The sequence below is a fragment of the Caretta caretta genome, chromosome 5 (genome assembly GCF_965140235.1).
Source record: "Caretta caretta isolate rCarCar2 chromosome 5, rCarCar1.hap1, whole genome shotgun sequence".
Lineage (NCBI taxonomy): Eukaryota > Metazoa > Chordata > Testudines > Cheloniidae > Caretta > Caretta caretta.
In genome coordinates this window covers 51228608-51255795 of record NC_134210.1, presented here as the reverse complement: position 1 = coordinate 51255795, position 27188 = coordinate 51228608, and the positions used below count along the sequence as shown (strand labels likewise).

At 41.7% G+C, this 27188-nt stretch overlaps 1 protein-coding gene across 2 annotated transcripts in view; it reads left to right on the top strand.

Moving 5' to 3' along the window:
- The window catches only part of MCCC2 (methylcrotonyl-CoA carboxylase subunit 2), a 102333-nt gene that overhangs the window by 48129 nt on the left and 27016 nt on the right, over positions 1-27188 (top strand). For both annotated transcript variants that reach the window (XM_048849922.2, XM_048849921.2), the window contains exons 8-12: positions 9762-9826; positions 17908-18007; positions 19187-19282; positions 20708-20780; positions 21030-21106. In XM_048849922.2, the coding sequence (XP_048705879.2) occupies positions 9762-9826; positions 17908-18007; positions 19187-19282; positions 20708-20780; positions 21030-21106 (411 nt within the window). The remainder of the gene's footprint in view (positions 1-9761; positions 9827-17907; positions 18008-19186; positions 19283-20707; positions 20781-21029; positions 21107-27188) is intronic.

The window sequence follows — 27188 nt, the reverse complement described above, 5'->3', positions numbered from 1 at the left end:
TTATTCACAAATGCCATATGATCCCTCCCGTCAAGTGAAAGTCTAACCTTATCTGACAACCTTCTCGTTACATTATGCAGAGTCCAGCAGTCATCACTTAAAAACTTTCAAAAAGGTGGCTTTGAACGAACAAGTGGAGGGACCAATTACAGCCTTCATAAAACTCCAGCATCTCAGTTGTGGTCCATAACCATCGTTATTTAAAAAGAGAAAAAGAAGATGATGGTGTCTGATTTGCCAAACATTAGCACATCTCTCTGAAGATAAAATCTTAACTCCATTCAGACTAACACGGCTGCTGCTCTGATTCCTGGGATAGTTGGTTTCATGTCTCAATGCAGGAGTGCTGGGTGAAATTCTGTGGCCTGCATTGTGCAGGAGGTCAGACTGGATGATCATAATGGTGCCTTCTGACCTGAATATCTATGAATCTATCTATGAATCAATACCTGGCATAATTCTTGATTTGTTTCCAGACCCCAATTATAGCAAATCAGTATATAAAGATCTTGGTCCAGATCCATTATTAGAATCTCTTGGTGAAATCATTCTTAATATTTAACATTACCTGATGTCAAATCCAGAGAAGCCTGTTCATCAGCATAGATACTAGAACCCATATAGGGGAACATATTGTGACTCCTATATGTCTTTGGGAGGGTATGATAGAAGGAGACATGGAGTATAATATGTTGCATGTGATGGACCCTCAGATTGACTACTCTATTTCTGGTAGATATTTCTCCAGAAATGTGATGTGTATATAACTGAAAGAAGACAGAAAACATTCGCAACTGCTTATGGTACTAGCCTTGTTCATGTTCTGGGCAGAAGCTCTCACTCTGTCCCTCAGGAGTCTGTGCAAAGAAGAAAAGTCAGGCTGGCTCAGCAAGACACACATAGAACCGAATGATTGCAATCTAGACCATCTAGCCTTTGTGCACCACAGGCCAGGTTGGAAGCCTATGGACACACACAAAACACAGTGCAACAAAGTGTGAACACATGCACCCTGTATTCACACCCTGCACATTATTGTAATAATCTTTGTACAAAATATGCCTTGTGAGGTATCCTTGAAAAGTAATAACTCATTGGTTAGTAATATGGTGACATGTATGTAGCAACATTATATGTAAAGTTATGAACATAAGATGAAATTATGACTGAAATGTGGTTACCATAATGGATAAACCTGTTTCTCAGAGAGAAAGGACAAGCTGATGACTCTAGTCAGGAGTCATCAAAGTTGATGGACAGTCACCTGTCAAGTGATCATTTTTTGACAAAGAAGAAGAGGGACAGTAACAGATTGATCTACATTTTAGCAAACAGCATGGAATCTCTTTCACCATGAGACTCCATGTCTCCAACCTCACAGCTGGAATGAACTTTACCTAGAGGTAACCCTCAGGAAAATGCATTTTAAAAGGTGCTTGGACTATAAACTGAGGGGCAAAACCACCTCAAGGTATCTCTCCCTCCTTCCTTTTTCACCTAAGAAGACAAAGGAAGTAGCCATTTGACTTTGGGAGAGATCCTGACCTGAAATTTGGTCAGCCCTGTTTCTGTAAGCATGTGGTAAGGATTTGATCTTGACCCAAGTCTAGTTTAAGTTTTTTAGCATGAGAAAGCATTTGATCTTGTAACCATTTCTGACTTTAATGCCTTGTACTTGTAGTCACTTACAATCTATCTCTTTGTAGTTAAATAAACTTGTTTTATTCTTTAATCAAACTGATCCAGTTTTGCATTCAAACTGAATTGTTTGGGTCATTCCCTTTAAAGTAGCAAACTGTTGAATATTGTTCTCTTACAGGAGCAATGGACCTACCATATCAGGACTGTCCAGGAAGGGACTGGACAATGCAGAAGACAAGTTTTGGGGGACAATTCGGGACTGGGTGTATGTTGTAGTAACCAAGGCTGCTAAGGTCAGTGTTGCTGGCAGGCAGCTATATCAGACACTCAGGGTATGACCTGCATGCCGGTCGGCTGTTTGTTAGGAGCTCAAAGCAGCACCCCAGGTTGCAGGCAAGCCACCCCAGGTTGCAGAGCAGGTGCTGATACAACCCCTTACTGGTCTAGATTGCACCCCAAATGTGACACAGGGATTTTTCCTGAACCAAAATCCAGTGCTGCCTAACATCAGCTGGGAAGCTGAAAGGAAGGAACTACAGTCACACATTCTAAGAAGGTGATAAACGCCCTCCTAGCATCTCAGAAGTAATTCACAGGTGATGTCTATATATCACTTGAGGTTTAGATGAGTGTTACAAGGAACACACATCAAGGCTAAGTCAGCTGAAGCAAAGGACGTGCTAGTGTTTTTACAAGATGGCCTGACCATGGGGCTCAAGGCCAACACTTCTTGGAAAGATAAGTCATCAATTGCAGGCACATTGTGCTGTAAGAAATCCACCCATCACATAACAGATTTCTTATTAGTCCTCTGGCAATGTGCAGATTCTTGTCATAATCTCAATCTGTGTACCAGTAAAACCACTTTTCAGTTTCATAGCTGGTAGCTCATATTCTCGCTGAAAGTATGTTCCCTACTCTCTACTTCCTTGTCCAGTGAGGTGTCAGAGCTTGGTGTGCTGTCAGTGAAACTTCAGTTCCATATTCTATCAAACATTTTATGAACTAGCCAGGTGTCCATCCCCAATGTCACCACAATCTTCCTCATGTAATAGGAAGTGGCAATATTGTCCTTTTGGATGAATCCAAACATCCCAAGGAAGTAGAGTACTTAATTTAGATGTGAAAAGAGCCTTCAGGAGAATAAAGGTATATATAGCTGCATCATTCAAAGCCTCTGGTCCAACTGTTCTCATTACTGTGCACTTGTGAAAAGAGCAGTGATTTTGTGGGAAAGAGATCATACACATCTTAGGAGGAGAGCTGTCAGGCTAGAAGAGGGCCTTCCATCTACACTTGCTCAAATACTATAGAGCCGCCATCCTCACCCCTGCTGATTCACTGTTTAGTAGAAGAATGTTATGGAACAGGGTGCCCCAATAACTCTTAAGGATGTTTCAGTCCTACATAGATAAATTGAATCCACCTTTCTTCTCTAGGGATGATATACTGCTTTCTGTATCCCCCTGTGAAGACTGTCTGACATGCAGAACACTGAGAAGGGGAAAATTCTGTCTTACCCCTATGAATTTTCATTTGAGGACTCTCATGTCAGACAGTCGAACTTTCCCTTGGAGGACTGTATTATGTTGAGAGTTTTCTTCTGGCGATTACTCGCTTGTTAAGTAGATTGAAAGGAAACAGGATGTTCATACAGGAAATACCTAAATTTCATGTTAAGGCTTTGCTGCAAATGGTTGGAGTTGAATAGCACTTTTAAATAGTGTTTTTTAGCTCTGGAATGTATCATTCTAGAGGGCTCTTTCTGAACGATGGGTGGTCCTCAGCCCAGGCTCGGAGCAAAAATCTGATGAACCGCCAGAAGCCATGGTGATGGGGAATGCCTATTTGTGAAGACTGTCTGACATGGTGGGTCCTAGAACGAAAATTCACAGGTAAAACAGAATTTTCCCTTTTTGTCATAATGTTCATTTGAGTCCAATAATATGAAATTCCAATGAGATGTAACAGAAGGTTGTGTTTATGAAAAGTACCATTATAATATTAAACTAACTTTCCCATAAAATGTTTAGATTTATCAGCTATATTACAAGATACTGAGGTCAAGAATTTTAAACATAGGGGCCCAGAGTTAGCCTATTAAATCTTTATGTACCGACCTAAATAAGTGGCCTTTCAAATCCTATGAGCATCCGGCAGTTCCTATTGAAGTTAAGCTGAATCTGTTAGTTTTGGGGTCTGGAATAGATATTTAGACATAATTTAGTACCCAACAAATGCTTCATGTGTCCCATCTTTCTTTTTCTGGCACTTTGGGAGGGGGTGATTGTAGGTATACTGTGAAATTAGTGGGCTTTTTTTTTATTTAAGTTCTTTACATATTTTATGTTTGTTATAGTTTATTGTGAAAGTGCATAGAGGTTTTGATGAGCTCTTCTGGATGTTTATAAATGGGTTGCAGCCATTGTTTGCTGCTTTCTGGTATATTAAGGACTGAAAGGTTTTGGATTTTTTTTAAAGGCTTTTCTCTTGTTCTATCTTGGATATATCAAGAAGTCAAGTCTGATCTTCTCTCTGTTTGCTGGAGGATTTCTTGGATGATTGAGAGTTGTGAATAGGGAGCTTTGATAGCCTCTAAAGGTAGGGATGGAACTGCTGAATATTTAACAAGACAGCTTTTCCCCTTGTACTTGGGGTTTTTTTTATGTTGTTTTCTCAGTTCTTTATAAACATAACATAACTTCTCACTGCTAACAATCAGGTTTCATTTGCATATCTTCTCTGATGTTATAAACCTCCTGCTTCTCCAATCATCCACAGTGTTTTCCAGGAAAAACACAGTAGGAAGGAACTAATTTCCCTTCTCCAAACTTTTCAGGCTACCATCAACATAAAGACACAAAAAAGGCACAAACCCATTTTGTTGCTTTGTAGATGACATTTAAAGTTGCGGAAATACATACTTGTAATCATGCCAAAAGGCTCTTAATCTCCAGAGGCAATAGTGAAAATGCAATAAGGTGGATCAGGGAACTGTTTGATTTGCAGTGTGTGTTGATACTTTATTTCATATGATTCAGCATGCTGCAAGCTTCTTGAGCAGCTCTTATTTTATGTAGTATATATAAAAATTTGAACAAAATCAGAGGTTATTTGGGTTCTCTTCCCTGAGTTTTGTATATGTGAGAGATAACTAGGACTGAGGCTAGACAAGAGGTCTTGGCATTTGTGGTTGGCAAATATTTAATAGTTACATTACAGAGAACCTGGATCTGACCTTTCAAGAGGATTTTATCTAAAAAACTTGAATGTGAGAAAAAAAACTTTTTGTATATTGCAAAATAAACAATAAAGATGGATTTAGTACTGAAAATACCTCTAATGATCTGAGTTTAGGCACTGAGAATAAGCATTTATTACTGGACATTTTGGTTCAATAAGCAATCATAAGCCAAAGATCTAACTGGCATTTTTCTTGAAGTTGTGACTTGTTGTGGGCTAACATTGAGTCTAAATATATTTACAAATATTTACATATTTTATTTTAACATAATTAGAGTAATGAATAGCCCAGGGGTTGGTATTTGGCCAGAATGACTTTACCTTTTGTGACCGGATTCCCCAGGGAGCCAGCTGAGGTCACTCAATTTGGGTGGACTGCAAAGAATGGGGCAGACAATCCCCAAAGCTGGTGGATATTCCAATACTTAGATTTACCAAGCCAGCACAAAACAGCTTCTTTATTACCTCACTGGTTACCCAGAAGCCAACAGCACAGTTCCCTTAAAGTAACGCAGCCTCAGGCCTCCATCTAGACACCCAAGTCAGATATGATGAGGATTAATGAAAATCTTCATCGTATAAAAAAGTTCTACCAATCCCAAGGGATCAGACACATTACCTTCCAGGTTAATGAATATTCCAGATCTTACCCAAATACACACTTACAACCAATTCTTATTCACTAAACTAAAATTTATTAAAAAAGAAAAGAGAGTGAGTATAGGTTAAAAGATTAGTATACACACAGACATGAGTCAATCTTGAGATTCAGATTCATAGCAGAGATGGTGAGTTTGTAGTTGCAAAGAGTTTTTAGAATTTAGTCCATAGGTTATAGTCCAATGTCTAATATCCTATTCAGGGTGTTCCAGTTTAGGACTGGGATTTCAATCTTGTAGCTTAAGCTTCCCCTGCACTGAAGCATCAAGCAGATCTGAGATGACAGAATCAGGACCCAAGGGTCTTTTATACATTGTTCTAGCATTCACTTGACTATACAGTCCTGGGTAAACAATAGGCTTTTAATGTAACCTTCTGTTTCCTAACACCACCATTAGTTATACAAATTAATATAGGGCAATTTATCCATTTGGCAGTCTATCACAAACTTCAGAGAGACATATAAACAATGATGTTATTGCACTCAAGATTCATCTAAATGTTAACATTCCCTTTTGATCTCTGAATCAACAGCTATAGTGACAGACAGGAACTGTCTGTTTACATGGCTAACATTTATGAGTACACAATTAGTATCACTTCTAACAATATAGGTTTGCTTTTCAAAGTTCTAGCCTATCTACCATAGATCCTAATTACCATTTCTAACATGTCTCTACTGGTTGGCTTTGGGTTAGTTAGCCTGCAAGCTGTTTAACGCCTTCTGGCCATGTGTTATACTTTGTATAAGATTCGTTGCAATTATATAACAGTGGTAGCAACAATGGTTTGCATGATTATATTTTAATTAGATAATATCACACCTTTTATGTGGTTAGGTGTAATCTGGCAAAGTTCCTAATGGATATCTAGACAGTCACATAATCAGAAGAATACCATGACCGCTGATAGGAATTCAGCAGAGAAACCAAGTATCGAATGGTCACAGAAATTGAATTATTCTTTCTCCTGAAAATGTAGCTTATCTGAAACAGGTTCCTCCCTTCCCCAATTATTGGGCAGTGTGAGAAGATTTTCAGTGCTGCCTGTACTCTTCCTGACCTGTTTAGTAGTTCAGTAGAGGTCTTTACTCTCTAGGATTGTCAGGTGGGCCTGTTTTACAAGTACTAACAACTCATTTTATGTAAAACACACAAAGAAGTGATATGACGACATTACAGTGGTGGGCACTTACATTTCTGGAACAAAGGTAGAAAACGTGGGTTTTCTTTTGTGTGATCGCACACTCCCTATTAACAGTTAATGTATTACAGAGTATTTCACATCCTAGTGGATACAATGTAGTATAAAGTTCCTATTTTTAGCCATAGGAGGGACATGAGATATTTGACCATAAACTAGTCGCATGTCCAAGGCAGTATTTTATCCATCTTGGGCCAGTATAATTGTAGAGAGAAAATTCCACTTTTGGAGAAAGAAAAGTTTCTTAAGCAGGTTGATTTTTAAAATAAATGCTCAGACATCTGGAATATTGGTGATGATCCAGGCACAGATGAATCAATGGGCAGAGGTCCAATGATACAGTTATAGGCACATAATTATCATCATACCAGAGCCATGTGATAAATTATGGAAATAGGTGCAAAGTAAAATCTGTCACATGGGTCTGTAATTTATCACATGCATCACCACCACATACATGTGGAATGTGCATATATCTCACGCTCATAGTTTTTCTAGCAATTACTTTGGAAGAATTTCTACCAAAATACTTTTTGACAACATTTAGGATACTTGTTTTATAAAAATGAAGTTTCCAAAGATGAACAAATCTCTCTATATAAATTTGTCTCTTGGCAAATCTCAATCCTTGCAGATTGAGCACCACCTAGATGGATCTCTATGTAGACTCTGAATGTGGCCTGGATGGATACTCACTTTACGTCCATCATTGGCAATCTTATTACACCACCAGATTTTTTGGTGGCCACATGATTGCTGGCCACGTAGCAGCATTCTTGGGTAAACTTGGTCTTCTATCTTAATATGTCCTTACCAAGAAAACTGGTAAAAAAAAACAGTGCTGATAAAAGTGACTGCTGGGTTCAGCTACGAATATCCTCATTGTTAACCTTGTCCTGCCACTTAATATGTAGCAGCTGACGAGGATGACAAGAATCCAAAACATCCATCTTTAGCTCTTCAGCCTTCCACAGCACTCGCATTTTACTGCTGTGCAATAAAGTTGGTATAACTGTGGTTCTATAGATCTGCAGCTTTGTAGCACACTTGATGTCATGACATCCCTCTAGAGGTTGCTGAAGGGACCAAAACATGGCAGCAGCTGCTGCTATATGAATGTCAACATCTTTTGAGTATCCTCTAGCACTATCTATAATGCTTTCCAAGTATTTGATAGTTGCCACCTACTTGATGTTCTAGACAGGTTAATACTGAGCTGGTTGTGTTCTGGAGCTGGAGGCTGTTTGATGGTAATTGCCAGGGGCTTAGTTTTATCTGGATTAATAACCAGACCAGTGTGGTCTGCTTCTTGCCTAATCAGACTGGCCATCAGCTGTGGCATAATGGCCCTTTCACAAGGTTTCATTGGTTGTCACCTCAGTAGCAGAGAAACTCTTAGCCATTTCAGATACAGGGACAACTGACCAGATTGTTGCAGGTGGCTGGCTTCAGTATAAGCATCCTTCTGACTTTTTATATCTGTAATAACATATGATACCCGATTCCTTGCATACATTTTCAGAACTTTCATCAGTGTTCACAGTAGCTTAACATAATTTTTTTTCTTGATAAATGTCATAATTCCAGTGACCACAGTAGTAGTTATAGTTGTTTTCCAACCCATTTTCAAAACTCATTGATACAATCACTGGAATTATAATCAGGCTCCACTTCTTAGCACTTTGTCACTGGATGTGAAATACTACACACAAAAGCAATATATGATGAATGTGTGTATTTTATATATGCAGGGATTCAGATATGAAAGTATTATCCCTGTTAATGAATAAGTCAAAATTTAATAATTTTATGAGTATTTTCGTATTGCAAGTAAATGATTTTTAATTTAGTTAATCAGATTCTTGGATTAAATTCAGAATTTGAAATTCAAAAAGTGATATGAGAATGGTGATATTTTTCTCTCCTGATGTCTGCTCTGCCTCCTACATCCCTGTTCCTCTGAGCTACACAGTGTTTTTTTCAGCTTTGGAGAAATCTTTATTTATAAAGCATTTATGCTAATTATTATTTTGGAAAGGTACATCAATAGATGTGTTTCAATAGTAATTAATGCAAAAAACATGAGATTACATTGCTTTATTATAGGTAAAAATTCTATCACTCCTAAATTACTCTGTCAAGTCCTTTTGACAAACCCAAGTTACTTCACACCGTCTTGTTTTTTTAGGAGGATCACCCTTAATTCCGATAATTTTCTTTTATAAAAGTGCTCTTTTTAGAAAAGGTTTCTTTTTAAATTATTTTGTGGGTGTGAGACAACACTCAGTAATGCACAGGTGGATTTAGATTGTTTTAAGGTTAATAATAGAAAAACTAAATTAAACATTTAACATTTGTAAAAGAGTTTGTCAAGAAAATAACTGAATATTAGAGTAGATTTTGAATCAGAAAATGTATAAGCTAGTACCATGTGCCAGTAGGGAAATGGTTTGTCGAGTGACATTCCATTTGAAAAAGGAATTATTTAATTTTGGCATTGGTATATTCCAGGAATTGAGTCCAAGCCTTGCATTTGTGGTTCTCACTTGGAACGTTTATGGATACAGCACAGCATCCCATTTGACATTAACGTTAGCTTTGTGAAAAAGAGCAGAATACCTGTAGCTAGATTAAAAATGGTTTACACTAATAATCTATTGATGAGTAATAACTTTTACAAGGTATGCATTAGGTGATGGTTTTAATCTAAAAAATAATGGTCAGGTAATACATATACCCACACACATTAGTATAGGAAAGAGCTTTGTGGATATAGAACTTAAATGTAAATGCTGAATAATGAAGGTATGAATTCCATGAAATTTGGGTAATTTAAAAAAGATCATCTTAGCACATTTTAAATACTATAGCAGGAAAATATTGCAGAAACATGACTGAGTCTAATTAGTGAAGAAACATTTGGAGAGGAACTCTTTTTATTACTAAACTTTCCTAAACATTCATGTGAAGTAAGTGCAAACTCTTTCGCTGATTCTGCTGTTTATATACTATAGGTTAAAGCTGCAACTGGTGAGGAGGTATCAGCAGAGGATCTTGGAGGTGCTGATCTTCACTGCCGGTAAAACAAACAAAACCCCCTGGGGTTTGTCATTTTCCACATACCCCCTTTAGTTTTTAATGGGGCTAAAAATGAACTGATCAAAAGATTTTTCTAAAGCAGGTTGGTCCACCTAGTTTAGTATCCTTGTCTAGCAATGACCAGTAACTAATTATTATTCTTCAAGTGTTTGTTCATGTCCATTCCGATCAAGTGTGTGCATGTGCATGGTAGCTGGAAGATTTTTCCCATAGCAGCCTCCGTGAGGTTGGCCTGGGCACCCCCTGGAGTTGCGCCTTCATGGTGCTCAATATAGAGCCCTGCCCACCCGCCAACCCCTCAGTTCCTTTTTACCGCCAGTGACAGTTAGCTGGAATGTCCCATAGCCCTTGCTTAGCAAGTGCCTTTATCTCTGTTTTTTGTGTATAGTTCTCTCTAGTTAGTTGTATAGTAGTTAGAGTTAGTTGGGGGTTCCCCACCTTCCAACTCCCCGGAACTGAGGTATGCCGCGGTCCCTGGGTTTCAAAACCTGTGAGGTCTGCGCTAAGTGCATGCCAAAGAGTGACCCCCACACTTCTTGTCTAAGGTGCCTAAGGGAAGGTCACCAAAAGGACCGGTGTAGGAACTGCCGAGAGTTCCGTCCCAGAACTATTAAAGAAAGAGAACAGCGGGTTAAGGTTCTCCTAATGGAGGCAGCTCTTTGCCCCCATTCACACCCTGGGTCAGGGGACACCACACACAGCACATCGACGGGGAGTGCCCTGGCACTGTCATCCCAGGAACTGGTGCTGAAAAAGGACTCTCTTTGAGACACTGGGCACCAGCACAGCTCCTCTCGTGGCCAGTCGGCCAGGCACCAGTCTCAGTCGCCAGTGTCACAGAAGAAGAAGAAGCTGGAGAGAGAGCATTCTCCCCCTGCTAAGTCTAAGGAGCCAACAGCTGTGAGACCCCAGTTGGGCCACAACACTAGGTCCCCGGACAGGGCCGAGTTGACTCCTGCCCAGGTGAAGCAGTTGAGTCTGGGCCCATCGCGATCGCCAGACTCTACTGGCCAGCAACTGCCGCTCCCCTTGACACCGGTGGCTTTTTAAGCAGCTCAAGACCTGCTGCATGTCACAGCGCCATTCTCGCCCCCTAGCACAGAGGTGGCTCCGTCCCCGTCCGCACCACCGCGACCCCAGGTGCAATCCAGAGGGAAGCCGGCGATGATATCCTGGCACTCTCCTCCTCAGTGGCACCCTCCAGCACTGATACCTGTGGAGAGAGAATCCCGTCGGTCCCTGAGCTCCCTCCGCTCGGTGCCCCGAAGCATGGCTCCTCCGTGGTGTTCGTTTTTGGAGACCTCAGAGTTGGAGTCAGACACCTACCGTTCAGATAAGAGCAGGAGCAGCAGGTCCAGGTCGCGGTGGGACAGGCAGGCTTACCTGGCGCCGTGGCCACCGCAGTGGCAGAACCCCTCTCAGTGGCCCTTCTGGACTTCCTGGGCCTTTCACCAGAGCCAGGGAAGGAGCCAAGGGTTCCACTCAGTGGCGGCTTCGGCCACCTTTATCCCACCGGCTGAGCAACCAGCCACTGAACCACTGCCACCAACGTTGACACCATTGACTGTGGCACCGTCGCCGGCTTCGACACCAGCTGCGGCTTTGACACTGGCATCAGCACTGGCCTCAACAGTGGCTCCGACGCCACCAGCAGTACTGACAGCGACCCCGAGTTCTATGCTGACAGCCCCATCAACAAGCACGGCACCATCCTTGTCTGCTCCTGCACAGGACCCCCAAGAGTCACGGGATCCATTGGGTGCCGCTGGCAGGGAGCAGCTGCCATTATTTGAGGCTTCCTCCTCGTCGTCACCAGACGAGATGCTGGCTGGTACTGCCATAGCCCCGGCGCTTGAGGACAATCGGGTGTTGCAGCACTTGCTGCACCAGGTGACCCAGGGTTTGGGCATCAAGGCAGAGGAAGTAACAGAGGACTCCGATCCCATGATGAATATCCTCGCGCTCTCTTGACCTTCCCGTATTGCCCTACTGCTCATAAAAACTATTGTGGACACCAGCAAAACCCTGTGGCAGACCCCAGCCTCATTGCCACCCACTGCCAAGTGCAATGAACAACGGTATTTTGTGCCGTCTAAGGGTTATGAACATCTTTTTTCCCACCCGCAACCTGATTCGCTTGTTGTGGACGCTGCTAACCAGCGTGAGTGTCAAGGTTTTCAAGGCCCTTCCCCTAAAAACAGGGAGGCTAAAAAACTCTACCTTTTTCAGGAGGAAGATCTATTCCACGGGTGGATTGCAGCTCCATATTTCCAACCAATAGGCCACTGTCAGTCAGTACTCTTTTAATACCTCTATTGCAATGGCAAAATTTGCTGAGCTGCTCCCTCTAACTCCCATGCCGAGTTTTCGGCCTTGGTTGAGGAGGGCAAACTGATCTCTTGAGTTTCCCTCCATGACGAGAGTCATGGCTACAGAGGTGGTCATGAGAAGGGGCTCCTGGATCCAGGTCTCAGGTCTCCTGTACGAGGTTCAGCAGACCATACAGGACCTCCCATTTGAGGGTGTGACTCTGTTTTCGGAGAAGACAGATAAAAGGCTACGCAGCCTAAAAGACTCTAGAGCCACCCTCAAATCCTTGGGCCTACACACTCTTGCCACGCAGCGGAAACCTTTCAGGCCTCAACCTCCTCCACGGTTCTACCAACAGGACGGCTCCCAGAGGAGGACTAGGAATGGCAGAAAAAGGCCACACCCATCCTCAGGCCAGGGCTCTGGCCAACCCAAACCATCTTCTGGCCCCAAACTAGCCTTTTAAAGGTGTGGTCGAGCATGGTGCACTTGAACGAAAACTGGATCTACCTTTTCCTCCCGACTGTCCCCTTTCTACTGGGCATGGTCCCATAGGACTTTGGACTGCTGGGTGCGCCGCAAGGTGGAGAGGGGATACTCCATCCACTTCTGTGCCCTCCCGCCCTTCCACTCCTCTTACCCGTCCCTCTTCAGGGACCCTTCTGATGAGCAGCTCCTTATATAGGAGGTGCACTCACTCCTTTCACTAGGAGCAGTGGAAAAGTTTTCTCAGGAGCGGAAGGGCAGGCGTTTCTATTCTCGGTATTTCCTAATACGGAAAGCCTAGGGCTCAGGCCCATACTAGACCTGCAAGAACTCAACAAATTTATAAAGAAGCTCAAGTTCCACATGGTCTCTTAGGCCTCCATCATTCCTTCATTGGATCCAGGAGACTGGTATGCCGCCCTCAACTTGAAAGACATGGACTTTCATATAGCTATAACTGTCCCACAGAAAATACCACAGGTGTGTGGTAAACACCCACTACCAGTTCACAGTCCTCCCGTTCAGCCTGTCAGCAGCGCCTCGTGTTTTTACTAAGTGCATGGCATTTGTGGCTGCGTTCCTGTGCAGACAGCAGGTGCAGGTGTTCCTGTACCGTGGCGACTGGCTCATCAAGGGCCACTCCAGGTCTCAAGTGGAAGCACGAGTCAACTTCATAAGGGCTATGTTCGACAAACTGGGCCTTCTTCTGAACGAGGGGAAATCAACGCTGTCCCCGGTTCAGAGGATAGAATTTATAGGGGCAGTACTGGACTCGACTCAAGCCTCCTGGAAGCAAGGTTTCGGTCCCTTGGTGACATCATACGAGGTCTCAGCCGGTTCCCCTCCAGCACAGCAAGAAATTGCCTGAAAATCGTGGGACACATCGCTTCTTGTACCTACATAGTACAGCATGCCAGACTCAGACTTTGACCTCTTCAGTCATGGCTAACGTTAGTGTATCAGCCAGTCCGGGACAGCTTGGACAGGATCGTAATCCTGCCTTGCATGGTACTTGACTCCCTCCTGTGATGGCTCGACCCACAGATAGTATGTGCAGGGGTCCCCTTCACCAGCCCTCAGCCGTCCCTCTTGCTAGTGACAGATGCGTCAGCCTTGGGCTGGGGAGCACATTTGGAAGACCTCAGGATACAAGGCCTTTGGTCTCAGGCAGAACTTGCTCTCCACATCGATGTCAGAGAGCTCAGAGCAGTATGCCTTGCATGCCAGACTTTCCGAGACCACTTGATAGGGAGATGTGTGTCAGTTATGACAGACAACACCATGGCGATGTTCTAATATCAACGAACAGGGGTGTGTGTTCCTTTCCCCTGTGCTAGGAAGCTCTCATGTTGTGGGACTTCTTTGTAGAGCACTCAATACATCTGCAAGCATCGTAGCAACCTGGAGTGCAGAACGAGTTGGCAGACTATCTCAGCAGGTTGTTCCACGGCCACGAGTGGTTCCTTTACCCGGACATGGTGACCTCAGTCTTCCATCAGTGGGGTTTTCCCCAGATACACCTGTTAGTCAAACTACGCAACAGGAAGTGCCAGCAGTTTTGCTCCTTCCTGAATCACATCCCGGCTTCCATCGTGGATGCGTTCCTCCTCCCATAGGGAGGCTGTCCCTTGTACGCATTTCTGCCTATCCCTCTCATTCACAAGGTGCTCCTCAAGATACAGAGGAAACAAGTGTCCTAAACATACAGTTAAGGGTAGCATAAAATCCCTCCTTTACCTGTAAAGGGTTAAGAAGCTCAGATAACCTGGTTGGCACCTGACCAAAAGGACCAATAAGGGGAGGAGATACTTTCAAATCTGTGGGGGAAGGTTTTTGTTTTGTTTTTGTGTTTTGTGTGTTGTCTCCGGAGACAAAAAGAGAGACCAAGGAAGTAATTCAGCTCCTACTGAAATGATACATCTAATATTACAGAAATAGTAAGTAATAGCAAGGAATGCGTTGGATTTGTCTTTTGTTTTAGCTTGTGAATTTTCCCTGTGCTAAGAGGGAGGTTTATCCCTGTTTTTTGTAACTTTGAAGTTTTGTCTAGGGGGGAATCCTCTGTGTTTTAAGTCTTATTACCCTGTAAAATTACCTTCCATCCTGATTTTACAGAGGTGCTTCATTTACTTTTTTTTCTTTATAATAAAGTTCTGTTTTTTAAGAATCTGACTAGTGTTTAGTGTCCTAAAAACCCAAGAGTCTGATCTGTGCTCACCTTGTTTACCTATTCTCAAGCCTCCCCAGGAAAGGGGGGGAAGAGGCTTGGGGGAATATTTTGGGGAAACAGGAACTCCAAGTGGTCCTTTTCTGAATCTTTGTCTTACTCACTTGGTGGTAGCAGCAGTACTCATCCAAGGACAAGGAAGGATTTGTGCCTTGGGGAAGTTTTTAACGTAAGCTGGTAGAAATAAGCTTAGGGGGTCTTTCATGCGGGTCCCCACCTCTGTACCCTAGATTTCAGAGTGGGGAGGGAACCCTGACAACAAGCTTTGGTGATATTGATAGCTCCAGCCTGGCCCCACCAGCACTGGTACACATCATTCCTGGAAATGTCTGTGGAAGCTCCAATCACCATGCTGCTCTTCCCGGATTTACTAATTTAGGATCATGGCCGTCTCCAACATGCTAACCTCAAGTTGCTGCACCTCACTGCGTGGAAGCTCCATGACTGAATCCAATGGAGCTTTCTTGCTCGGATCAGGTTAGACAAGTCCTCCTTGGCAGTAGGAAACCCTCCATGAGAGCCATCTACTTTGCCAAGTGGAAGAGATTTTCAATCTGGTCGGCGCAGCACCGTTTGTCCCCGACGCTCGCCTCTGTGCCATTTATATTAGACTATCTTGTCCATGTCAGTAAGGGTTCACTTGGCCACCATCTCTGCCTTCCACCCAGGCACAGACGGCCGCTCAGTCTTTGCTAACCCTATGATCAGCTGCTTCCTTAAAGGTCTTGACAGGCTATACCCGCATGTCCGACAGCCTATCCTGGCTTGGGATCTCAATCTGGTCCTTTCCAGACTCATGGGACCACCCTTTGAATCTTTGGCAACATGCTCCCTGCTCTATCTCTCATACAAGGTACTGTTTCTCATAGTGATAACCTCAGCCAGAAGGGTGTCTGAGCTCAAGGCACTGACATCAGAGCCCCCTTACATGGGTTCAATAAAGACAAGGTTCAGCTCAGGCCTTACTCAGCGTTCCTCCCAAAGGTTGTCTCCCAGTTTCACATCAACCAGGACATCTTCCTCCCAGTGTTCTATCCTAAGCCACACTCCAGCGGCAGGGAGCAAAGGCTTCACTCATTAGATGTCTGCAGAGCGCTACATTGAGAGAAAGAAGCGATTCTGAAAGTCTGTCCAGTTATTTATGGCAGTGGTAGACAGAATGAAAGGTCTTCCTGTCTCCTCTCAATGCATCTCATCATGGATCATGTCCTGCATCCGTGAGTGCTACAACCTGGTGAAGATGCCTGCTCCTCCGATCACTGCACACTCCACCAGGGCTCAGGCCTCTTCAACTGTGTTCCTGGCGCAGGTTCCCACCCAGGAAATCTGCAGAGCAGCAACGTGGGCCTCCATACACACTTTTACCATGCACTGTGTGATCACCCAGCAGGCCAGAGACGATGCAGCCTTTGGAAGAGCAGTGCTCCAGTCAGTAGACGGCTCTGACCCCACCTGAACTTGGGCTTGTGAGTCACCTGATTGGAATGGACATAAACAAGCATTGAAGAAGAAAAAAACTGTTACTCGCCATCTCGTAACTGTTTATCTTGGAGATGTATTATTCATGTCCATTTGAATACCCACCCTCTGTCAGAGTAGCTGGCAAGAAGGAACTGAGGGGGTGATGGGTTGGCAGGGCTCTATATTGAGCGCCATGAAGGTGCAACTCCAGGGGGCGCCCCGGCTGACCCGATGGAGGCTGCTATGGGAAAAATTGTCCGGCTACTGTGCATATGCGGGTGCGCACACCTGATTGAAATGGACATGAACAACACATTCCAAAGAACAACAGTTACGAGAAGGTGAGTAACCATTTTTTCAGAGAAAGACAACCCACTTAAATGTACACATTTAATGCCCGCAGTCCCCATCCAATGATAGTAGTGGAAATTGTACTGAAAATGGTGTCCTTGTGCAATAACTAAGGAAATTCTAGGAAGTCTCTAGATACCATGTTTGACCTCAGATTCCCAGACTTTGTAGTGTTGTATTTTACTGGTAATACTTTATCATCGGCTATTCAAGATTTTTTTTTTAATTTAAGACTTGGTATTTTTTATTTTGTCATTTTTGAGGTTATTGAATTGGTAGTATTATAAGAACTTGTATGACAGACGCATTCTATTGCTGTAAGTATGGCAGTGTGGGTATCATATGTTGGAATAAAATTTTTGTTATTATATATCAACTGCAATAACATGTCCATTATAGGTATATTTCTATTGTGCATTCTGTGTTTTATGTTATTAGGCTATTAAATCATGGAAAAGGTCATACATCTTATACCTTCTAGGATTCTTTCCTTTATGGTCAATTGTAGCTTATTGTACACTAAATCAAAATGTCCAGTGATAAAAGGAACATTTGTAAAGAGTCTATACTATCAAAGCTGAAATAACTATATACTTTCACTTTCTCAGAATGGGAAGGGAAAAAAAGCAAAATGTAAGCATTCCTTTATAATACAATGAATAAATAAGCTCCGTTTGTACTTCAGTTTACTGGTGATTGAAGTGTTATTGTTAAGGTAATTAATGATATTTTAAAATCACTGTCAAATTTCTCCCATGATTTCAGTTATTTTCATTCACTATTTTAACTCATATTTTAGAAGTTTAGTATTGAAATTTTTCTTCCCTAATAGTTCTTCATTCTTCAACATGCATTGTTTTTTATTGTTCACTTACTCATAAATATTGGGCTGCTCAAAATAGATTTTATTTTAAATATTGAAACACTTTGTATTTTAAACCGATGTAAGGAACTACATGGATGGTGCAAAAATATACAAGAAAAAAGGAGTGCAAATATGATGTCTGTCAACTTTGTGGTCTCTTTACAAATGTAAAAAAAACTGAAACTATACGTTAACTTCCTAAATATGGATTTGGGAGCCTGGTTTTAGGCATCTAATTTTTAAAATATTGGCCAAAGTATTTTAAAAACTCTCATTTTTACCATTTTTTTGTGTATGTGTGGTGTATATTACATACATTATAAATATATATATATATATATATATATTTACTTCTGTACAGAAAGTCTGGTGTAACTGATCACTATGCTTTGGATGACAATCATGCACTTCATCTAGCTAGGAAAGTTGTGAGGAGTTTAAATTACCAAAAGAAAGTAGATGTAAGTATATATGTGATTTTTTTTTAACATAATGCATTTTCTAAATTAAAATGTATAATTTTTCCTTTTTTTGCTGTGTCATAGCCGTGTTCGGCCCAGGATATGTGTGAGACATGGGTGAGGTAATATCTTTTATTGGACCAACTTCTGTTGGTCAGTGAAGCTTTTGAATAACGCAGAGCTGAAGAAGAGCTCTGTGTAGCTCAAAGTAAGAGATATTATCTTATCCACCTTGTTTTTCTAGTTTTTCCTTATTATTTGTATGTGCATTGGTATGTTTGACATTAAATACATTTTTGACATTGAAAAAAGACATGGTTCCTGTCCCAAAGAGCTAAAGGTCTAATCTTGCAAGTATGTGCTCCTATATGCAGTCCCAGTGAAACTGATGGGACTACATGCAGGAGTAAGCAGAGGTTTGGGGGTAACTGTTTCAGAAATATGCTCTAAATTAAGTTCCACAACATACTTAATTTTAAGCATATGACCAGTCAGTCCCATTGACATCAGTGGGACCTCCTCATGCTTCAAGTCAGGTACATGCTGAAATACCTCCTTGAAACTGGGTTTTAGACAGTAATGAACAAAGGAAGTGGAGAGGGAGGGGGTGCACTCAAATCATTAATAATTCAGGTTCATCATGTGTCTTGTTGATTTTAAAATAATAGGGTAGGTTTGATGTAAAGGGTGAATGGCTTGTAGTGGAGGAATTGGCTTAGGTCAGAGGGTCAGACTGAGGAGATAGAGTACACTGGCTGAAGGAGGAGAGGGTATGTAAACATAAGTAATGGCCTGGAAAAAATCTTTTTCAGTTTATGATGTGCCAATTACCCTGGTATCTAGGTGGGGACAGGGTGCAGATATGCAAAAGGGAGAAAGATGCAAAAGTTTTGGTGAAGTGGGAGGAATTGTCAGTGTGGAGCATGGGCAGAGGTGACATGTGCAGTAGTAGAAGTTAGGGACAGAAAGAAGGAGAGGAGTGATGCTGTTCAGACCCTTCAGTGTAAGGGGCTTGAACTTGATGCAAAACAAGGTTCAAAGCCAGTAAAGTGATCTGAGCATGAGTGGTGAAAGGGGAGCTATGAACAGGGTAGTTGGGAAATTAATTAGGCTGTTTTGGCTTATCATGATGTGAAATAATTTCTTTGTCATTTTAATAGCTTTATTAAATTGCTACAGGTGACTATAGAACCATCAGAAGAGCCTTTATATCCTGCTGATGAATTATATGGAATAGTTGGGGATCAGCTTAAGAGAAACTTTGATGTCAAAGAGGTATGGATAAAAATGTAGCTGCAAAATACACACACAAAATACTTTTTGCACTCAGTTTCCTTGCAGGAAGGCATGCTTCATTTATTCCTCAATATTTGTCTTCAGAATACAGCTGTTGGGCTTGATGAATCTTCCATTATTATAGGATCTTCTAATGTTTTAAATGTTCTTGTTTTGGTAAGCCCAGTAAAATGTGAATGCATTGTTAAAAATTTAACACTTTTCTATTATTCTCTTGAAAAAACGATTAACAAAGGTTAGAGTTTAAAAGTATTTTTGAAAGGTTGCCAAGACTACTGTTAAATAATAGGTTTGCAGATCTTCTACACCACGTGGCCACTGCTTGGATACAGTATTTTAGCATTCTTTTTTTGCTAATTCTGTAGCGCTAGATATAAAGAATTCTGTCCTGATTTAAGGATTCTGGAGGCCTAAAACGTAACAGAAATAGTTTAGCTCTCCCAGCCACACAAAGGGATCTCACCCTGCAGAGCGCGGCTCCACAATATGTAGCACTACTGTGCACATCTGCTGATCGCAGTATGCTCTTAGAGGGCCCTAAGGCCTCAGTAATAGCTGCACAAGCAGTTCACATACTGTTTATGGGTTGGGGAAGAGGACTGCATTCTCTCCAAGCCCCCCTGCCTATGGTCCCACATGCAAAGCCTATTTACTCAAACTTTGCCTGCAAGACCAGTATTTGGTCTGTAGTTAAGAGTCCTGGCTTGAAACCTCCTTTAAATACTTTACCAGGAGACATGAAGTCTCACTTTCATTACAGGGACGCTGAAGTACTTGAATACTCCGATTTCCTATTCTTTAAAGTTGACATTTCTTTTGCCATGTGTCTTGCTGGTTATGCTCATATGCTTAGTCACAAAACCAAATCTTGGTCATTTTAAAACTGATTGTCCATTGTTCTATGACAGGTCCCAAACATAAGCAAAGCTTCATATGCATGTACCTTCAAAGAGAATGGCAAATGCATGTGTGTAGCTTTTTCTGTCTTTGAAATGTATAGTGAGTGTACCCATTTGTGGTTAATATGCCTGGAAAAAACAGTTTTTCTGTCTGACATGGGAGTAAACAGAAGAACTTGCTTATGATTCAGTTTTGAAGGTGTGTAAAGTTTGGGACCTGATGTTTTCAATCTTTAAATCTCCTTTAAAATGGACCCTCTTTTGATGAAAATAGAGGTAAAGCATAATTTATAAGGTATAAGGGTTCTTCCCCCCCCAGCCTAACTTTAGTCTACCATCAAGATAAATACACAAATCAGGATGCTTGACATCTTCTAAATGGAATGCCCTTGAATACTCGATGGCAAGTTAGATGTCAAAGTGCACCCTGTCTTTCTAAACAAATTTTAGTGCAAACTAAAATAAGGAGGGAAACCTAATTTTCTTCTTCTTTCCCCCCCTTAAGGTTATTGCTAGAATTGTAGATGGAAGTAAATTTGATGAATTCAAAGCCTTATATGGGGATACGTTAATCACAGGTATTTAGAACATATATTTTTTTAAAAAATTATTCTGTAAATATTTCTCCCAGTTTTACAGGTGGGATAATTTTGTTTGGCTCATCCATTGTGCTGAGCTTTAAAATTATTTAATAATAAAGGGTTTTCTTTCCTCAGGAGACACATCATTACATCAAGAAAATAGTATCGGCTCTGCATTTTTTATAGTGAACTCAATGTACCTGAAAATTTGTAACTTTATGTTGTTTTTCTTTTTTCCCTGTTCAGGATTTGCTAGACTATTTGGTTACCCAGTAGGAATTATTGGAAACAATGGAGTTCTCTTCTCCGAGTCAGCAAAGAAGGCAAGTTTAATGTGTTATTGAGTCTCTCTTCAAATTTTAATTGAACATTGTTACTGAGAACTCAACTATTGGATCAGAATTTCCAAGGGGAAAAATGTTTTTTTTTTGTAATAACTAATGGATGTGTCTGTGTGGGTATCTGATGTGAAAATGAAATGACCAAAATTCCTTGATAGATTTTGAAAGTAATTTACTTTGTTTTATAAAAGGTGGTGTTACCATAACAGATTCAGATAAGAGGCAGACATGGCAACAGGAAAGTATAGTTACAAGAAGAGCAATCAAAGCTGTATGGATATGTCACAGTTGAAGTAATAAATTCTGAAACCTCCAGCTGTTACAGGAAAGTCAATACAAATGCTTTAAAAAGTAATTGTTAGATGAAATTCTAAACCTTTAAATTGAAATGTTACAGTTAATCATAATTTTTCTAGTGATTGATAAGAATTTAGTTCCAGTAAAAATTTCTGATGTACTCTTATTTCTCATTCTGGTATCCAATTTGTTGACTTACAATAGGTTTGCTTTTCATACTTCTTCTTGGTAACTCCTGTATATTAATTTTATCTTCTTTACAATCTCGGTACAATGTATTTTTGTTCCTTTTTAAAAAAACAAAAGTGTTCCTCCAGTACAATGTTCTGAATATGTCAGTGCCTTGACACAAGGATCAGGGAACAGAGAGGCTCTTTAGGTGAGAAGGTGGCTATTGGCCAAGTTTTGTCTTACTTAAATAAGGGATTCTGGATTCTTTAAAGAAACAGGTGACAAGGCCAAACTGAATTTCTATTTTGGGAGAAAGAAGGGCAATAGTAATCATATATCCTGGTCTCTTTTGGTGAAATCCTCACAGAACTGGTGAGGAAGTTACTGGTGAGGAAGTTGGTAAGTTTGAAACGCACCTTGGGCAGAAATCTGAGAATGAACTATGAACAACTGTGAAAAATCTGCCTCTGTCTAGGTGTGGGGGGGTGGGTTGTTGGTGTTTTGGTTTGGGGTGAGGGTGGGAAGTTAGAAATGCAATCTGAATACAGCAGAATATTCAGAAGATGCTGCAATTATTTTTAAAAGAAAACAAATTACACATGCAAATGTTCACGAGGAGGGGAGAAGTGACTAGGGCTTCAAAAGAGGTTTGGGTCTGTAGCGAGAAATGGGGGTATTATGGAGATGGGATAAGTGGGAATGGGTGGTTGGGCAAGGAAGAGTGCTTAGGGGACTCAGGTGAAAGGGAAGGTGTAGCACAGGAAGTTGGGGGTTTAGGAATGGGGGGACTGTCAGCTCTGAATTCTTCCCTTCTGTATGTGCACTGGGATCTGGGAGAGCGCGATCCCTCTGCAGGGGTCTGAGCACTTCTCCCTGACTACTGTGTGCTCTGGGATCTTAGGGGCCCTACTAACCTTGGGGTGGGGTGTCTCGGTGGCCATACATAGCCCATGAAACTTGAACATTTACTCATGATGCTGCTGTGGATTTTTTAAAAACGGTTATTTTCTCAGGACCTTGCTCATATCACTGTGACAGCTCATCCAAACTGCTCCAATTCACTCCTTTACCATTCAGTACACTACACCTCACACAGTTAATGCAGCCATAGTGAATGCAGATAATTCTCAATAACTATTGCCTGCTCCAGAAGGCAAAGTAGAGGTTGCATGGGCATTTACCTTAACTCTTTATTTTCCTGGTTTTCAGAAGTCTGAGTTGTGCTGAATTTGATGTTCTGAAAGGTCACCGGTTACTGGGCAACCGTAACTCTGTGTTAATTAAGTTTTCTGCCATTTAACAGGAGAATATGAGTTGGACAGGTCTGATGATAGAAATGGCCGAGAGTTACCACCAAGTTTCATGGGAGGACTCTGAACACTATCATTCCATTGTTCTGAACATGTACTCTATTTGGTGATTGGAGGTTGATAAACTTACTCTTATAGTGCCAGATGCTATGGCAGAAATAATAAGGGGAAAGAGAGAAAAAGTACTCCCTTGCTTTCTTGTTGATAGGAAAGCTTTTGCAATACTAATCACCAGAGAATACTGAAGGTATAAAAGGGTAATGAGGTCTTTAAAGCTGCAGAGAGCTGTAGAAAATAAATGTCACCACAAAATGGTCTTATTTATTGCAATCCTTAAAGTTCAAAGTATTCTCCATTACACGCAGCTCACCTTTGTGCCTTGTTTCATGCCACGTAGGAGCCAAGCAAAATCTTTTCCCTCCTTCAACTTTCTCCCAAAAGCTTTCTCTTTCCCCCAGTCTTTCTGCACTAACTTCCTCACCAGTTCTGTGAGGATTTCACCAAAAGAGACCAGGATATATGATTACTATTGCCCTTCTTCCCCCCAAAATAGAAATTCAGTTTGGCCTTGTCACCTGTTTCTTTAAAGAATCCAGAATCCCTTATTTAAGTAAGACAAAACTTGGCCAATAGCCACCTTCTCACCTAAAGAGCCTCTCTGTTCCCTGATCCTTGTGTCAAGGCACTGACATATTCAGAACATTGTACTGGAGGAACACTTTTGTTTTTTTAAAAAGGAACAAAAATACATTGTACCGAGATTGTAAAGAAGATAAAATTAATATATAGGAGTTACCAACTTCCTCACCAACATTTCTCCCAGAATAAAAATTCCCCTTTGACAGAGGCAGATGGGAGCAATATGTCTGCGTTTCTTTTTTCTTTTTCTTTTTTTTAAACTTCAGATTTCTGCCCTAGGTTGGATTTGAGCTCACCGGGACTAGAGTGTTGCTCAGAACTGGTAACCCTAATGTGTCCTTGAAGCCATTCAGGTCCTGTGACATAGAGAGAGTTTTATTGGCAGTTAGCACTTCACTCTGTATATTCTCAGTGTAATCCATTGGGTGCATAAACCTTCGGCCAGGTCTACACTACAGACCTATATCAGTATAAGTACACCACTCAGGGGTGTGAAAAATCCACACCATTGAGCAACGTAGTTAATACCCAGCTAACCCCCTGCATGTAGACAGCACTATGTCAGTGGGAGGGCTTCTCCTGCTGACATAGCTACTGCTTTTGGCAGGTGGATTAATTAGGCTGATGAGATAAGTTCTTTTGTTGGTGCAGTAGTGTCTTCACAAAAACCCCTTTGTGGTGCAGCTGTACTGCTGTACGTGAAGACAAGCCCTTAATGTGCCTAACTGGAGAAGCAAACTCTGTTTCAAAAAATGTTTTAATTTGATTTTCCCCAAAGGGATGGTGGGTGCCATGCACTCTGCTGGGGTAACCGTTAAGCATCTGAGATCTTGATGTGATGATCTGAGCCCTGGTTTGGTCTCTGTATGTCAGCAAAAAATGGTGCCAGAACCTGTCAACTTTAAGAAAAGCTGTTTTTTCCCCTCTAGGGGCTGTATCTTGGGAATCCGTCATTCAAATGGCCCCAAATTTGGATCACTGTCTGTACCCTCCTTCCCCATGAGGCACACCAAATTTCAAGGCAATCTGATTAACTATACGGATTAGAGCATTTAGAAAGCTGGTCTTAACAGCTCTGCTCTATTTTTTCTTTATATATATATATATATTTATAAATGAGACCCTTACCTAATTTTTAGCTTAGTCTGTGCAACATATGATTTATCTTCTGTAAGGGCCATAACCTGATCGTGTGTGCTTTTTTCATTACATTATTTTTAACAGTTCCAAAACTATACAGACCTATTTAAAATGGCAGACCTGGCCTACTGTGGCTTTTCCCCATAGTAATCACTAGTTTTTTGAGTGCTTCTGTGTGTATTATCACTGTTTTTTCCTCTTTGCTAGCAACTGGGGGTTATTTGGGTATTGTGAAAAGGTCACGGTTTTTTGTTACTATCGTGCACCCCCAAGGGGTTTATGGGCTGAAAGAATGGTCATTAATTTAAACTCTATCAGCAGAGGATTAATAAGGTTGTCAAGGTTCCTCCCCCACTCTGAACTCTAGGGTACAGATGTGGGGACCTGCATGAAAAACCTCCTAAGCTTATCTTTACCAGCTTAGGTCAAAACTTCCCCAAGGTACAAAATATTACACCCGTTATCCTTGGAATGGCCGCTACCACCACCAAACAATTACTGGTTACTGGGGAAGAGCTGTTTGGACGCGTCTGTCCCCCCAAAATACTTCCCAAAACCTTGCACCCCACTTCCTGGACAAGGTTTGGTAAAAAGCCTCACCAATTTGCCTAGGTGACTACAGACCCAGACCCTTGGATCTTAAGAACAATGAACAATCCTCCCAACACTTGCACCCCCCCTTTCCTGGGAAATGTTGGATAAAAAGCCTCACCAATTTGCATAGGTGACCACAGACCCAAACCCTTGGATCTGAGAACAATGAAAAAGCATTCAGTTTTTTAAAAGAAGACTTTTAATAAAAAATAGCAGTAAATAGAAATAAAGAAATCCCCCCTGTAAAATCAGGATGGTAGATATCTTACAGGGTAATTAGATTCAAAACATAGAGAACCCCTCTAGGCAAAACCTTAAGTTACAAAAAAAGTACACAGACAGAAATAGTTATTCTATTCAGCACAATTCTTTTCTCAGCCATTTAAAGAAATCATAATCTAACACATACCTAGCTAGATTACTTACTAAAAGTTCTAAGACTCCATTCCTGTTCTGTCTCTGGCAAGAGCAGCACACAGACCGACACAAACCCTTTGTTTGTCTCCCTCCTCCCAGCTTTTGAAAGTATCTTGTCTCCTCATTGGTCATTTTGGTCAGGTGCCAGCGAGGTTACCTTTAGCTTCTTAACCCTTTACAGGTGAGAGGAGCTTTCCCCTGGCCAGGAGGGATTTCAAAGGGGTTTACCCTTCCCTTTATATTTATGAGACGCCCCCCAAATCTCAGCTAGGGTGAAACACTGGCTGGGATTTCTTCCTGGAGCTCTAGGAAAACAGAGTTAATAAGACACATGCATCTCTAAATATACTACCAAGTACATAAAGACTAACAATATTTTCCACATCTCAAGGACGATTTTAACTAGTTGATTCTGGGAAACTTTCACGGGAGAGTGCATCAGCCACTTTGTTAGAAGCTCCTGAGATGTGTTGGATGTCGAAATCAAAATCTTGGAGGGCTAAACTCCACCGAAGAAGTTTTTTGTTAGTTTCTTTGACTTTGGGACAGGCCACTTTTGGATAGCATCCACTTTGGCCTGTAGGGGGCTGATAGTTCCTTGACCCACCTGGTGTCCAAGGTAAGTCACTCTGTTTAGGCCTATTTGACACTTCTTAGCCTTAACAGTTAGTCCTGCCTCCCTTATGCGCTCAAGGACTTTTTGTAGATGTTCCAGGTGGTCTGCCCAGGAATCCGAAAATATGGCCACATCGTCAAGGTAGGCGACTGCATATTCTCCTAATCCCGCTAGGAGACCATCTACAAGTCTTTGGAAAGTGGCGGGTGCATTTCGCAGCCCGAAAGGGAGTACATTAAATTCATACAGCCCGAGATGTGTGATGAAGGCTGACCTTTCCTTGGCAGATTCGTCTAGCGGTACCTGCCAGTACCCCTTGGTTAAGTCCAAGGTAGAGATGAACTGGGCCCGTCCCAGTTTCTCTAATAGTTCATCTGTGCGTGGCATTGGATAGTTGTCTGGGCGAGTTACAGCATTTAGCTTACGGTAGTCCACGCAAAAACGTATTTCCCCATCTGGTTTGGGAACTAGCACCACTGGAGATGCCCATGCACTTTCAGAGGGGCGGATTAATCTGTAACATTAACCCATCTGTAACATATCCTGGATCTCCCGTTCTATAGCAGTTTTAGCTTGAGGAGACACCCGGTAAGGTTGGACCCTAATTGGGTGAGCATTACCTGTGTCAATGGAGTGGTATGCCCGTTCAGTCAGTCCTGGGGTGGCTGAGAACGTTGGCGCGTAGCTAGTGCACAGCTCCTGGATCTGCTGTCGCTGCATACGCCCAAGGGTCATGGAGAGGTTCACCTCTTCCACACCACCAGCACATTTCCCTTCGTAGTAAACACCTTCAGGCCACTCAGCGTCGTCTCCTCCCTGGGCTGTAAACTGACAAACCTTTAATTCTCTGGAATAAAAGGGCTTTAGAGAATTAATATGG